This window comes from Nasonia vitripennis, assembly GCF_009193385.2.
Source record: "Nasonia vitripennis strain AsymCx chromosome 3 unlocalized genomic scaffold, Nvit_psr_1.1 chr3_random0009, whole genome shotgun sequence".
Taxonomy (NCBI): domain Eukaryota; kingdom Metazoa; phylum Arthropoda; class Insecta; order Hymenoptera; family Pteromalidae; genus Nasonia; species Nasonia vitripennis.
Window position 1 is genome coordinate 1,496,465 of NW_022279629.1, and position 17,095 is coordinate 1,513,559.

At 36.3% G+C, this 17,095-nt stretch overlaps 1 protein-coding gene across 7 annotated transcripts in view; it reads left to right on the top strand.

The window, feature by feature from the left end:
- Nucleotides 1-3,766: 3,766 nt before the first annotated feature.
- Nucleotides 3,767-17,095, top strand: part of LOC107981437 (protein unc-13 homolog A) — an 893,220-nt gene continuing 879,891 nt past the window's right edge. For all 7 annotated transcript variants that reach the window (XM_031927059.2, XM_031927063.2, XM_032601854.1 and 4 more), the window contains exon 1: nt 3,767-5,314. In XM_031927059.2, coding sequence (XP_031782919.1) covers nt 5,293-5,314 — 22 coding nt within the window. In that variant the 5' untranslated portion in view covers nt 3,767-5,292. The remainder of the gene's footprint in view (nt 5,315-17,095) is intronic.

Consider the following 17,095-nt stretch of genomic DNA (forward strand, 5'->3'; position numbering starts at 1 on the left):
AACATGATGTCGGCCGAATGACGGCACCGAGACTGCTCGGAATGGGCCACGCGTGACGTCCAGGTACCCCTGCTCCGGGACACGGAAATGACGGCATTGTGCTCAGCACATGCCCCGATAACATGATGTCGGCCGAATGACGGCACTGAGACTGCACGGAATGGGCCACGCGTGACGTCCAGGTACCCCTGCTCCGGGACACGAAAATGACGGCATTGTGCTGAACACAATGACGGCACGCGGTGCAAGCATCGTGCCGGCACTTAAATTAAGCGAAAAAACAAAAAAATTAAAACCCTAACGAGGATCGAACCCTGAACCTTTCAGTTAGCAGGCAGGCACTTTACCACTCGACCACGAACACTTGTTACAAGTCATAGCTAATTGTGTCCTTATGTATTGCGAGCAGCTGTTGATATTAATAAAGTTGCAAGTTATTGTAATAAACAATAACCAAAATTATTATTAACGCGTTTAACAACATTGATAATCGCCGCTTATTTCGTATAAGTCGCGAAACTGGCAGGCTGCTATAAATTCGGTAGTCGTGAAAGAATAGCCATAATAATATAATTAATAAAAATTGGCAAGGAACAAAGTCCGGTGGATAAATAATAGCCCAAATTAACAAAATCAACAGCCTTAAAATATCATACATTGAAAAGCCTTATTTCGTGAATTGTGCGGCTGAAAAATTTCTAAGTTTCGCAGCCAACAAAGCCAGCATTCTGCGGGAATTTCGTTCCGACAGAATGCTGTCATGGCAAGAAGCACTCCCAGCAGGCATTCTGCTAGCACTCTGAGAGCGCCAAATGTTAATAAATTTTGAACACGGGTCGACGGCACAATGCCATCAGGTAGCTCCTCAAAATGTCTTCATAATGCTGCCATAAGTGCCAACACGGCGTGACCGCAAAATGCCGACATTTTGCCTTCGTTCGTGCCGGTGTCATACAGTCGGCACTCATGGACGTCATTCTGACAAAGTTTCGTGCCGTTGCAATGTGAGCACGCGTGCTGGCACGCTGTGCCGCCAAAATGTCAACATTATGACTTCCCGAATGGCAGGAAAAAAAAATTTTTGAAAATTCCAACGAAAGATGTCTTGGGGACATCACAATGACGGCACGAGCGGCCAGCACGCGTGACCCAAAAATGCCCGGCATGCGATGTTATCGGGGAGCACAATTTTCATTTACACTAGGGTAATACTAAAAAATACTATATATTCGCACATTTATGATACTCATTATATGAAAAATTGCTATGCAGTATAGTAAAAATTGTAAATATACTTTTTGCTATCTAGTGTAGTAAAATTTTATTGAGTTTATTCCAGTATTCTGTAGGTTATCTGTACCCTGTTGAAAATAATCGGATGGATATCCAGCTGGATAATCCACCTGGATTTCCAGCTGGATATCTACATGGATTGACATGGATTCCATGTGGATCCAACATCGATTCCAGCTGGATAATCCACCCGGATTTCTAGTTGGATATCCACTGGATTGTGACAAAATCCAGGTGTATTTTCCAGCTAAAAATCCAGCTCAAAATAATCGTTAAAAAATTCGCCGACAGCTGGGCTCGAACCCGGGATCTTTGAGTTGATCGTGACTTGCGACTTAACCACTTGTCTAATTAATCACTTACCTTATGATCTCATAACGTAACATACATGGTAAATCCTGCATATTCCTAATATAATGTTAATATAATATGCATTAACCGATGTATAAACTTTATCATTTTACGCTCGAGATTAAACGCAAATTCCAGCTCGAAAATTCACTCGCTGCGCTTGGACGCTTATATACGCCGTGCCGTAAAGTACGACTTATGCCACTTGTATCGTAATGTACTATTATGGTTAACACAAATTAATGCAACATTATATCGGGAATATACAGGATTTACCATATATATTATGATATGAGATCATAAGGTAAGTCATGAATTGGCCAAGTGGTTAAGTTGCAAGTCTATCAACTCAAAGGTCCCGGGTTCGAACCCAGGTCTAGGCGTTTTTTTTAAGATTATTTTGAGCTGGATTTTTAGCTGGAAAATCCACCTGGATTTTGCCACAATCCAGGAGATATCCAACTAGAAATCCGGGCGGATTATCCAGCTGGAATCCATCCGATTATTTTCAACAGGGTAGGTAGGTTATCTGTAGGTCTGTATTCTGTAGGTAAGTTGGATTTGAATGGTCAGTAGATCACCAAAGTGATTCCTATGTATTTTTTCCTTCTGAACGCGAATTTCGAGGGTGGAATAACCAAAAGTGGTCAGGTAATTTGTTATTAACAAATTAATTGTTAGTATTTAACAAAATTATATTATTTCAACCAAGAAAACATTTTTTTAGATTCTTTATATAATTCTAAATTGAAAATATCTACAAGCTTTTTGGAAAAAGGTTTTGTTTTCGAGTAAAAAATTGATCAAGTTTAATAAAATTGAAAAAAATCACGATTTTGACCGCATTTTAGTACTCTTTTACTCGAAAAGAAAGCCTTTTTCAGAAAATCTTATAATAACATTTTCGATTTAGAATTATATATAGAATCTAAAAAAATGTTTTCTGGGTTCAAATAATATAATTTTGTTAAATATTAACAATTAATTTGTTAATAACAAATTACCTGACAACTTTTAGGCATTCCACCCTCGAAATTCGTGTTCAGGAGGAAAAAATACATAGGAATCGCTTTGGTGATCTACTGGCCATTCAAGTCCGATGAAAAGTGCTTTGCGCCTAGACTATAATTTGTCTCCCGTTACTATACGGTATAGTAATTTTCGTTGAAATTCATTGCAATATTTAAGTACAAATTTCTCTTTGTGTAGGAAATGCACATAAATATTTGAAATAAGAAATGCGTGTAGTCGAAATACGCTTGATGTATATGCGAAATACAGATCGTTGAGTATAGATTATGTGTGTAGGCGAAACACACTTTTTTATATCAATACTGCGTGTATAACGAAAGACGCATTGTTTAATGTTTATAATAATCATGTAAAGCTAACAGTAGTTTTAAAAGATGCGCCAATTTTGCAGAAATGGCTATGTAACTACCTTAAACGTATGCATACGTAATTACTTAGTTTGTGATAATCATTTTATATGTACACTATTTATAAGTTTTTCACTTTAAATTAAACAAATGTCATTTTGTTTTGATCATTTTGTACGAACATACATTATTTTTAAAATTTGTTCATTTTAAATTAAACTAGTATCATGATTATTTGTAAACGCGTGTTTGTTTTAATAATTACATGCAAAAAATAAAAAATATAAACAAATATGTTTATTATACCATGACATGAAATGCTAAGCTATGTCAATTTATGCCAAAAGTTACCAAAACATGTTAAGTTATCCCATTTCATACAAGTTGTGCCATGGCTATGTCACATTATGTCAAATTGTGCAATTTTGTGACAGACTGTATTATCTTGTGCAAAACTCTGTTAACTTTTCTGTAGAAATTTCAGAAAAGTAATTTTTTTTTAATTTATAATGTGTTATACCAAGTTATACCAAATCGTGCCATACTGTGCCGAACTGTGTCACTCTGCGCCCAACTATGCCAAACTATGTAGCATAGTGTAGCACAATTTGACACAGTCTAGCACAGTGTGGCATAGTTTGACACAGTTTAGCACGATTCAGCACGATTTGTCACAAAAAAATTTTTCCACCAGGGCATGCAGATTAGAGGCGTGCGAGTCAAAAGTCGAGTTTTACATTTGGTTACGACATTATGGTGCAAACAATTAAACCAAACATATATTATATATATATATTATAAGTGTTTAGATTTTAAGCTAACATGCGGATTAAACAGATTCAATAAATTACAAAAGCAAAAGAATGTTGATAGGATGAAAAATCAGACTAAACAACCAATCGAGTTATTTTTTAGGTAAAGACTCGTTATGAAACAAGGAAAAACTATAGTATTCATTAGATATATGTAAAAACTCGAAAATCGTGGTATTTAAGTAGATTTTTAACATCCTAGATTTATTTTGTAATCAAAACAATAAAAGTTCGAGTTTGACTCGCACACCCCTAATGCAGATATTTCAGCAAGACAATTTTAGTTTTAAGGTTGCAACGCTGGGTGAAAACTAAATAGCTGCGTGAATCTGAAAATTTTTTAATACTATTTTGTGTGCTAAGGACAATTAAAATATACATAATTAAAATTAATTTTATTGAACATAAGTTTCTCTTATTACAACATAAATGTTATCTTATAATGTTCATATAAAGATTTAAATTAAATTCTATGTGATTGTATTGCTTTTAACATTATTTATAATATATAAAAAGGCAACATTTTCCACAGTGTTCCTCAACTTTTTGTATTGAACGTAAAAATTTTAAATATGCAAAGAAAACAATATACAAGATTCTGCTTTATAAAATGTTTACGACAAAGACAATTATTAGCAAATTGATGGTAGTCTAAATTGTTTAACGTAGATAGATTAAAAAGTAAACGTTGGTAGAATAATCAGAGAGTGTACGGTACGAAAGATCAGTGCTTTTAAGGATATAGCCACCCTTCTCGTCTACCCTCGACTGACCTCGTGTGCAGTCGGGTGGCTTGGAGTCGACGCCGTTATGCTTTGCTGACGTAGTATCATGGCGTCGGGGAGCTTAAGGCGTCTTCGTCATTGCAGTCAGTGCTTTTTTGGTTGCTTATAAATTTACTTATGTGTTTCATGTAAATAAAGTGCAGGAACCTTAAGCAAATTCTTGTACAATTGGTGAATAAAATTCTAAGGTTCGTCCAATTTTTATAAGTTGCCTAGTACATACAAATTTGTTTGATCTCGAACAGTTCATTGAGATGCAACGCGGCCAAGCTACCTTAGTGGCGGGTGCAATAAAAGGCAATCAAAGCAACAACAACTCTACTAATAAATGAAGATTTCATCAGGAAAAATAAAATCTATTTATCCAGAAAAGTGTGTTGACTATAGCGTGAATTTTTATTAAATGAAACAGTTTTCAAGATGTTAGAACCCATGACAAAAAAGCAATCACTTTTTTAAAGTTAAGTACAGGTATAAGCTCCAGCTGCTGCCCCTGACAAGATCGTTGAACAATTTCGAACCAACCGTCACTAGATAGTTAGATGTTATCGATCCTCGTTCAACCGGACTTATCTACTAAAATAGTAGCAACACGTTCCACCGGCTAATTAAAGTCCTATGTCATAAAATTAGTCATTCATCGCTATCATTATTGAGCTGAACTTGTCTAAGATGTCTCTTCTTAGTATCACAGGTTAGTTTTCAACTATAGTTTCGCATGTAAACTTTATTTTTCTAAATTAAATGATATAATCGATTGCATCATAAAACTGTAAAATCTACGATTAATTACACATACTATTGTAATTGGTATTTTTGTTTTTATTAATGTTGATAATAATAACTAACATGATAGTAATTTTATTAATTTTATCCTTCTTTTAGTGTTGATTATAATAGTCATTAAAAAGTGCATGCGCTTGTAAATGATTCGACATTATTGGTTGTATGTTTGTATGCTTTGATCTCAGATGTTCGCAAAACATGTAAAGTATGATAAATTTTGTTTTTTACTATAAGAAGTATTGTAAAAATATCTAAAATTGCACACTTCGTTTAAGCAGAATTATAATTAACATCATGAAAAAATTAAAATAATAATAATTTAAATGAAATAATATTATATTTTTTCGAAAAAAATAATAATGTATGTCTTGTATTGTATTCAATTAAAGAACACTAGAGATATAATGACATATAACAATATTTTAATGCAGTTTATATTTTTCATTGTTTATTTTAATATACATAATATTATGCAAGAACATAATAAATAAACATATACAGATGTTGACAATTTATTAAATATTTTCACTAAATTAACATATATTTTTAAATTGGTTAATTTAGAATAAAATATTAGTACCTTAATAGGAATCCGTCGTTTTTAAATAAGCAATAAAAGCTGAAAATTTATTAATTAAAATAAATAAATGCGTTTAAATTTTATTTTTGTAACACAAGCACGACTCGCGTTTTTCTGGCCTATTAAGAGGGACTAAAGTAACCTTTTTTCAGATCGGCGGGCAAAAAAAAACAAATTGAAAAACTCCGCTACCCTGCTAATAGCTAAAGATTAAAAGCGATAAAATTTGATTAATTTTAATCACATTTTAATCGTTCTTAATACTTCTAATCCTCTTGATCATTTTAGAAGAATCAATTTTAATACATTTTAATCGTATAACAATTTTTAGCATTAATTTTAATCGTTTTCGATCCGCATTATCACTAACAATTCCATTTAAGCTATTTTAATCTATTTTAATGTCCTTGAAATCGCTGAAAATAATGCAGCAATGTCAGGTTTAATCCAAAGTAATCGTATCGTTTTTAAAAGACTATATTATAACTAAAAGTAATACATTTTAATTATATTAGATTGTTTGTTAGTTAATCGTAATTAATGATGAGCCAAATGAAATTGTTTCTAATAGCATATAATTAAAATGATTTTAATCGCTTTTAATATACAGTCCCTGGTAGCAGCGTTCCCGAGATTTTTCAAATCTAGCAGGTTTCCAGAGTAGAATCTAGATGAAAACCCCGATAACTCAGACATGATTTCTGGAAGAAATCTCGGTAGAATTTTTTCTCCACTATGATTTGTTCATATAGCCTTTCTTTTCACACCAATGATCCTGCTCTTCATTGACATTGTTTGAAAATATTCATAAATTGATGAATATATATATATATATATAAATTAATATTCATAAATTGATGAATATATATATATATATATATATATATATATATATATATATATATATATATATATATACCCTATAAATTCATCTACAATGTCTTTTAAAGGGGAAACATGATTTTTAAGGTGCACATTAATAGTGAAAACCTAACCCTACACATGCATGCTATCATACATCACAGTATGTACAGCATTGTGAACTGACTGACTTTGTATTATTCAAGTGCAATTACTGTGTCAAAAGTCTCATCGATGCACTCAAAGTCACCAATGATAAGTTTTGCACAGGTATTTCAAAATCATCAGTATGCGAGTCAGTTACTCTCAACCACCAAATCTCTCATAATTATGGTAAATCCATGATATTAAAGGTGGATGTCTGTTCTTTTGCGTTGAGACTTGTTCAGTTATTTAGAAACAGACTGCCATATCAGTTTTTACTTAACAGTCTTGGTTCAGCTTTGCACCCTGAACCCTATGGCTTTGGCGGCAAAAATACAGGTGGGTCTATACATGAAAGTTGAATTCATAACATCGCAAATAATACATAATTCTATCGTTTTTGATCATATTCAATGCAAATCATTGAAATTATTTTTTATAACACTTGCATCGAAAAGACTATTTCAGCGCCTATAAAAAGGACCGAAATAGAGTTTTCCAAGCGTCAGAAAACAAGTGTAGCAAAAACGACCATTTTTGCTCCTCTGTTTTTATTTTTTGCTTCATTTCCTCATTAAAACTTTAAATTGGCAAAAACTTTCAAAATTTTTAAAAATTTATAAATTTTTGGATAATTTCCATATAAATATTATATATATACACACTGTAGTGGACGACTAAAAAAACCCTATTTTCGATCCATTTCACAGGCGACAAAAATGGTCTTTCTTATACATTTTTTATAAAAACCACGGTATACAACAAGGGACGAATGTACATTTCCAGACTCGGATGATTTTTTAGCACTCGTGTCCGACTCGGGAGCCTACGGCGCCCTCGACTACCACTCGTGCTCAAAACTCATCCTCGCTTGGAAAAGCTCATTTTCGTCCCTAGTTGTGTAATGTACTATTAAGTACTTATAACGCAATTAAAAGTGATAAACTTTAATGCTTTGTGATTGTTAGTTGATAAATCCGAATTACACTAATAAAAAATTCGGCGCGCACTTCCTGTGACCTATCATGGCTGACCCGAAACACCGACACCGTTTAAAAGCATTCTTATACTTAAATGCCAAAAACTACGGAGCGTTCTTACTAGACTCAGTGATTGGCGATCTGGAGTTCCTAGATAGAAGTTGCATTACTCCACTCTCAAAAATTTGAGTGCATTGAAACTGTAAATCTTAGTCTTTAAATTTAATAATATTTTGTAAATGTGAGATAATAGATCATCGCCCCCTACGAAGAGTAGTACATTTCAGATCTCGCACCAAATCTGCAAAGAATTAATTTGAGGGCTGGTAGGTTAAAAATGGTTGCCGAGATCACAAGTTGTCTAGGCTTGAAAATGGCAAAAAATCACCAATTTTTGGATTTTTTACGAAAATTAGCGAATTTTCCTATTTTTAAAATCCCCTGGTAAAAATAACTTATTAAATCCGATTCAAAAGGTAATAGGTTGTAATTGGATTTCTTAATCGGAAATTATTCAATTAAAACCAATTTAATCGATTAAAATCTATTTAATCTGATTATAACTTTTAGTCGGATTCAATCAGTTGTATTTTTCAACAATTATAACATTTTATTTAAAAACACAACTGTTTAAATCCGATTAAGACCGACTAAAACTTATAATCAGATTAAATAGATTTTAATCGATTAAATAGGTTTTAATTCGGTAATTTCCGATTAAGAAATCCAATTAAACCCTATTATCTTTCGAATCGGATTTAATAAGTTATTTTTACCATTTTCTTTTTTCGTTTTGAAAAGTTAGATTAACATTATTATTTTACGATCAGCTATATATGACAATAAAAATAGCCAAAAACGGCCATAATTGATATCATCGACGTTTTTTGAAAAAAATTTAAGTATTTTTAATTTTTTGTTATTTTTAAGCCTGGACAACTTTTAACGTAGGCAACCATTTTTAACCCACCAGCCCTCAAATTTAAGCTCTTTTCTGATACTTCGATCCTAGCAATACACCTTTAGATATTGAGTAGATGAATTGGAACCATGGGTCATTTTCTTAAATTTTCTCCATGTTAACTGCCCGCAGAAAAGTTTGGCAAGCGATCGGCCATGCACGCGCGCATTTTTTCATTCCAGATGGCCCAAAGAATGGAAAAAAAGTTGGTCTGGTAGGTGTGCCCTCAATTTGAAATTTTCAACTTCCAACATCCGAGTTGTTTCTGCCCTGTTAAAAATAAATAGATATTTTTTGTATGTATCTTTAGTACGTACTAAAAACATGTAATTTGCCTGGTAATACGTATTAAAAATATGTACTGATTTGGGACTGACTATTTAAAATATATTAAATATAAATATAAATATTTGATGTGGCAATAAATGGTGTTATTATCCTTATGGTCCTTCCTATCTATTTAAATATTTTGAAATATTCCTTAAATATCCTAAAATTGTTTTTACTACCTTAAGTAACGACAATTAAATATTTTTCAAATATTTTGGAAGTATTTAAAAGTATTCCTTGAAATATTTCAAAATGTTGATATAAAATATTTTAAAAATTTGTACAGAAATGATTTAAAAAATGTACGCGACTTTTATTTTCGCGAGGTTTCATAAAACATTTTAATTATATTTATGGGACATTTAAGTTTCTGTAATTTATATACTATTTTTATATTTTGAAACATTTTATGCATATGTCTGAAAGAATTTAAGAATTAAAAAAACCTTGACGCGACGCACAGTGGGAGAAAATGGACAAAATTCGAGCCACGCGTCATTTTTAATCGTAGAGCCATAATTTTTCTTTTAAACTCTTTAAAAAAGCATCAAGTTTAAGCTACAGGTGCGGAAATGATTGTATCACCTTCCCCTAAACCCATGCGACCCCTAGAAACCACCCCTACCAAACCACAAGGAGTCTAACTCATCTATCCCAGGGAACAGCGAGTTAAATCGCTTTATTTTTTCTCAAAATAATTAAGCCACACACCAGAAGCCAGCTAATCACCTAAATAACTACCCCTAACCTGCTTAATCCCTAGAAACCACCCCTACCAAACCATAAGCAATAAAATATGGTTTAAAAAAAAATCTTTATTCATATCGATTTTTCACATTGAAATCATTTAAGATTTAATGTTTAGAGCGAAGAAATTGTGTCCTCGAGACTTAAACTTCAGTGTCACAGTTTAAATTTTGAATAAAAAGGAAAAAATTTCCAGAATTTTTTACTTGAGAATGATAGACTTTAGAAAAAAATTTACTGAAGAAAAAGTTCTTAGATTAAATAAAAAAATACGTTCTATCAGAATTTTTTGAAGATTTCTCGAATTTATTATATTATAGTATAATTTAATATAATTAAATCTATTGATCATACGAGTGTTTGATGGTTAAATGTTTATTTTTGAATTTATTAGATTATAGTATAATACATACAAATATTGATCATACGATTTTTCGAAGGCTAAATGGCAACCTTGACGTGGTAAAGGGACTTAAATCTGTTTCAACGCAGATGACTAATAGAAGTTCATTCAACAATTACAGCTAACAAATAATGTGACTAATTTATTTGTAATAATGTTTTGACTTACGTGGTTATACGATTCTGCGTGTTTCTTGTCTGGCCTGTTGAGTGGGTTTTTATTATTTTTAGAAAAAATAAACCGATTTAACTCGCTGTTCCTAAGGTTAGGTTAGTTAGCCTACTTGTGGTTTGGTAGGGGTGGTTTCTAGGGGTTAGGGGTAAGTATTTAGGTGATTTGTTGGCTTCTGGTGTGTGGCTTAATTATTTTGGAAAACGCCCGTACGGATGTATGTGTGTGTGTTCGTTCGTATACGCCTGTATCTCCGCTTCTACTCAGTGGATTTTAACCCAAGTATTATTTTCTCTATTTTTACTAGTACATAGTAGGGAAAAAAGTCCGTTTTTACATTTTGTGGACGCGTTTTTTTTTATCGCGAGTTTTTAGTTTTGATATTTCATTTTTTTTTAAATAAAGTTATTGGAAAAGTCGATAAAAGTAAATTGCTTAATATGTACCTGAAAGAGAACAAAATTATCTATCTTTTTACTGCGGAAAATTGATATTATCGTTCTCGTTATTTTATTATACTGTAACGGGGTGTAAATTCGATCGACGAATAACGCGCTAAACGACTGGATCACGTTCCCTCGATGCGGCGGAGGACGCCTCTACGCCCGCGAAACACCTCCGTTGCAAGTCTCCGACTTTGTATGAGGCCGGTTTACGCTTGGCGTCATAGAAGCGCTTCTAGCGATCTTGTGCGTCCTGCGTTCTCTGCGACGCTTGCTCGCGCAGCTGGGATAAATCCCTGTGATCATGCCATGCATCGATTGTACGTTGCTGCAACTCTTCTTCTGCGGCGGCGTCCTGCTCGCGCCTTGCTGCAGGAGGTTTCCTCGGCTGAGTCACATACATCAATATGGCTGGACCCACGCCCGTCGAGGAATGAGGTACGGTATTATACCCGAATGCGATGTCGCTCAATCGCTCGTCCCATGTATTATGGTTCACCTCGATCAGCGCGCGCACTATGTTATTAATGGTGCGGTTTACCCTCTCTACTAGGTTCGCCTTGGGGTGATAAGGTGGCGTCAACTCGTGTCTCACGCTTTGTTCACTAAGGTATTGATCAATGGCCTTATTTTTAACCTCTGTGCCATTGTCCGACAGGAATACTTCTGGCGCACCATACCGCAAGAAGACCCGCTCTCTGAGATGCTGTAGGATTGTCTTCGCGTTCGCCCGCTTAATCGGAATGCACTCTATCCAGCGGGTGAACAAGTCTCCGAATATGAGAATGTATTCATTTTCTCGAGCGGTCTTTGGTTTCGGCTCCATGACATCTCCTGCTATGATCTGCCATGGCCGAGTAATCACTCGTTTTTTCATCAGGTCGCTTGGCGAACGCTGTTCGACTTTGCATTGCTGACAAACGAAGCATCGTCGAACATACTCAGTGACGTCGGTGTACATACCGGGCCAGTAATAGTACATTGCGACGCGCGCACAAGTTTTCTCACGCCCCTGGTGACCGGCTGATGGCTCGTCGTGACACTCTCGCAAGATGCTCGCTTTTCTTTTAGCACGACGATTTTCCATGCCGTATCGTCATTTATAGACGCTGGCAATTTCTCATCTGGGCAGAAGTAGTACAGCCGCCCGCCGTACATTTTATACAGCGGATCTTTGTTTGGATGCAGCTGTATCTCATGGACCTTTTCGCAGTATCATTCGTCCTGGGTTTCGCTTGCCCATCCGACTGCCTCAACTGGTACGGCATTTAGCAGGCCTTTTCTATGCTCCACAGTGTATACGTGGTCCTGCATTTCTAGCGCCCATCTTGCTAGGAGTCTGGTGGGATTATGCAAGTTGCATAGCCACCGCAAACTACTGTGGTCCGTGACGACCTTAAATTGATATCCCTCAATATAAGGTCTGAACTTCTATATAGCCCAGATGACAGTGAGACATTCTCTCTCTGTGACACTGTAGTTTCTTTCGGCTTTCGACATTGTGCAGCTAGCAAATTCCAAAACCCGCTCTTCTCCATTGATTACTTGGAAAAGTACCGCGCCGAGACCGTGTCACTGGCATCCGTCTGCAACACGAACTGTAATTCGAAATCTGGGCGATGGAGAATCGGTGCAGACGCTATCAGCGCTTTAACTTGTTGGAAAGCGTCTTGCTGTTCTGTCTCATACTCGTATTTTCTGCCTTTCTTCGTCAGGCGATGGAGCGGTTCAACGACGGTCGCGAATTTTTGCAAGAATTTGGACTCCTCTACGCCCGCGAAACACCTCCGTTGCATGCAGCTGTCTCAGCTGCTTTTGTTTTGCTGGGTCTACGCACCGCTTGGCGCGTGCTCGGCTGCTCAACTGCGTTAGATACTAATAAATAACACCCTCGGAGGCGGCGGTATTCGCAGGAAGGAACAGGAATCGGAAGTAAACGAGCGATCGAGGTTTAGAAATGACTAAAAAGCACATAAAATAATAAGACTAATTTATTTCACTAGCGCGTCAAAACCGTGAGCTTACAAATATAAAAAAATAATAATAATACGCGAGTCGCCAACAATTTTACGACTCGTCGAGACGCTGGAATAATCGCTCTCGCACGCGTATATCACCGTGAAGGTCGCGCGCGCCGGGTGATATACACTCTCATGCACACAATCACAGTCACTGCGCGTCACGCAAACCTTCTCGATCTCGTCGCCGACGCACCTGGTCCCCGAGAGACTGCAGGACTAGACGTTGCTGGACCACTAAACAGGGAGATCGGGATACCCGGACTCCGCGTCGCACTCACAGACAAGATATCATATGATCCACTGGACACAGCACAGCACACGAGATCACGAGCGAAGTTGCTTATTTACTTTCCGAAGGCCTAGAGCTATCTGAGCGCGTACCTAAAGGATTAGCCCGCGCGCTCGCTCTGTCTATCTCTCTCGCTCTTATTCTCGAATTCGCACGTGCCTTTCTTTGCGCGCGCGAGTCTACCCTGTTTCGTCGCGGCGCAGCGGTACTCATACCACTACGAGTTAGCCGCGGTGCTCAACTCGTTACAATACACCATAAACCGCAATTTTTTGAAATTGTTTTAACTCGAAAACTAAATGCTGAATTTTTCTAAATAAAAACATGATTATCAAAAGTTATTAGGACTATACTCGACTTTAATTTTAAGTCATTTCATGGGGCAAATCCGCAGAAAAACATCAAAAACTGAAAAAAGTGGTTTTTCTACATGACGCGATAACTGGAGTAAAAAGGCAATAATCAAGTTCAAATTTTGGATTTAGTTAGCATTCTATAGCACCTTAATCACTTTTTTTGGCTGCTTATGAAACCAATTAGTTTCAAAGATATTAAGCTCTCAAATTTTGTTTTCTCACCCGGTATACCATGAGTCGTTTTCTTAAGTGACGCGATAATTTTTAATTTTGAAAAATTTGATTTCTTATATCTTTAAAACAATGTGGTCACATGTTGGTATCGATAGACATGAAATCTACAAGGTTATGAGTGCCAAATTTGCATATACAACTACATATTAGCCATTATATCATGTTTGTTTTCTACATAACTTCTAGTAGAAGGTCAGACCCATTCTGAAACCTTACAGCTACTTTTTTACTAAACAAAGGTATCTTTTTACTGTATTGAGGTTGTCAGAGTTCAGATCAAACATTTAGATTTTCATATTTTAAGGTTTAAAATGCAAATAAGGTAACCTTAACATATATATATATATATATATATATATATATATATATATATATATATATATATATATATATATATATATATATATATATATATATATATATAGGAAAAAATTCAAAACATTTAACAAAAATATATCTGGGCAGTCTTAGTTAAAAATACATTTCTTATGAGCTACAAATCATTGAAAATAGGCAAAAAAGCAAAAAATTTAAAAACCCAAACTTTGACCAGCTATATATAATCGCTCTGAAATTTTTTTTGAGAGTCAAGTACAACATGTAGAACATATGTATACAGTATGGACAAAAATTGAAATTTTCATTTTCGATTTCACAGAGAACCACCTATATATATCATGCGCTCTACGAGGCGCATGCCGAGGCGACAGGAGTCACGCGCAAAGTATAGTATAGGGACAGGTAAGCGAGAGAGAGAGAGAGATAGAGAGAAAGTATAGCGCGTCACGAGAGCCAGCACTATACCCAAGACGACGCCAAGACGCCGAATGAGAGCGAGAAGGACAGACCCGATGGGAGCAGACGACACATCCCGAAGGACCAGGAGAGGGGAGCTGAGACGCAAGGTAGCCTAGTCGAGGCTCTTTTGCGAACTATCCTCGAGAGCGAGCAAAAGTGCCCGGCGCTGCCGACGAGGCTAGCAGCGGACGGAGTGGTACGACCATACGGCATTCTCGGAGCCATTCTGCTCTATTAGGGCGACAATTAGTCGGATCTACAGAGAAGGTGCAGCCGTGGCTAGAGACTCCAGGGCGGCGCGAGGGCGAGGAGAAACATGGCCCAACCAGCTCGACAATGTCTTGTCTGTCGGAGCAGCGGCGGGCCGACACCGAGCGACGCAGCAGGGTTCAACGACAGCGTACCGAATATTGTAAGTGTCGGCGCGCAGCGCGCCTGTCACTCACTCTCTCTCTCTCTCTCGCGCGCGCGCGCGCGCGAAGAGCGCATAGCGCAGATAGTGCGCTCAGGCACTGTAGCCAGGTTAGTTTAGAGTCACGTTTGGCATTAGCACCACCGGCAGCGAATAACCTCAGTGAGCGTCTCGTATTTACAACATATACACGAATATACGCGACCCGGACTGAGCGGAGGCCGATAGAATCTTCTATTATTGAATTCGCTAAATAAATGTCACAACGGGCAAAGTCAGCCCGAAAGACTTGAAAAGTATCGATCGAGAGTCTTTATTTTGCATGTAGCCCCTTCTTCCAGTACTTATTCCAGCTAAGCCAATCAGAAAAGGATCCCTTGTTACAAGTGTTCTTGAAGAAAGTTTAGATTTCAAATCAGTATCAAATACTATATTTACTGGAACAATTAAAGATACTAAATCAGTAGTTGATACTTCAATACCTAATCAAAATAATACTTCTACACTAGCTGCGAATTCAGTCAGCAATCATTTTGAGCCTTTGCAATCCATGTCTCCTAGATATCAGGACAATTAAAAAACAGTCAGAATTAGTGAGGATGTTTTAGAAATAGATTATAATAAGATACTACAATGGAAATGGGAGCTTATCACAATGCATTGTATCGAGACAAAAAAGAACTTTATAAATGATTCACCAATCATACAACAAATATACTAAACATAATATTTACTTTTTGTAGACGATGTCCAGGTGTCAAAATCACCTCCCGAATGGCGAGACATAGTCTATAGTACAACGCACGAAGTACTGAAAACACAACAAATGTACTGAAAAAAAATTTTCACTTTCTGCAGAGGGTGTCCAGGTGTCAGGATGTTCCTGAGGTTAACCCAATATAGTTATGGTAAATTATATATGGTGCTACCTTTAAAATTACACCAAGTTTAACAACCAAGAAAGCTCGTTTATAATCAAGTATATTATCAGCGTTAAAATTCCAGAAAGACATTCCGAGAAGTCCTGAAAAATTTCCTGAAAAATCCGGAAAGTTCGATATTTTATCTTTACATTATAATATTGCAATATTGATGCACTCAAGAAAAAAAAATAAAACGGTAGGAATATTTTTGGACGTTAGGATTCATGTGACAGTTAAACAAATTTCAATTAAAATTGGGGGAATTTGAATAAATTGAACTGGAAATGATGTTTTGGATAGAAATTTAAGCCAATTAATATTATGTAGATACTAGCCAACAGCGTGCCGAAGATCGGTGCTAATAGTGCAGGCAAGAAAACCACCACGCTGTACAATAATTTTCTTCTTTTTCGACACACTCGCGCGAGGTTAAGCTAATTTTCGCAAAATTTTTGCATGCCTGCGTAAACGTGACTTCTGAGACTTCTCCAGTCGAACGTTACCGATTAGAACATTCAGGGCGCACTCACACATATGACGCACCAGTTTTGAATCAGCCGTCTGCAAGAGAGCCTTTCGATGATTATTATTTAAATGAAAAAGCGCCTTTAGAATTACAGCGTCCTTGCGAGTAAAGGGATGTCGCTTTCTAGGCAAACCCATCACATGAAGGCGATTGGTACAAGGTTCAATGTATCATCACCCTTCTTCAAAATCTTCAGTTGTCCCGTGTATTCTGCTTCAAATCCAGCACAAGATAACCGTAGGGTCTCAAGGTGGCGTCCCAGTAGGCTTCTTGCCAGAATCTTGGATCCTCCGGACACAGCTGACGCGATAAATGTATCTGAGATCTGTCACGCAAATTCCTAAAAATCACAATGTATTGAGCGTTCAGAGATATGTCGCGTTGTTCTTTACCCTGATGGAAGACGTTCTGCGTGATAAATATCGCCGAGATCGTGTGATGATGGGACGCCTTTAGAGAATATATCGACTATACTATCACTGGATGATGATTTACGCATGTGAGTGAGTG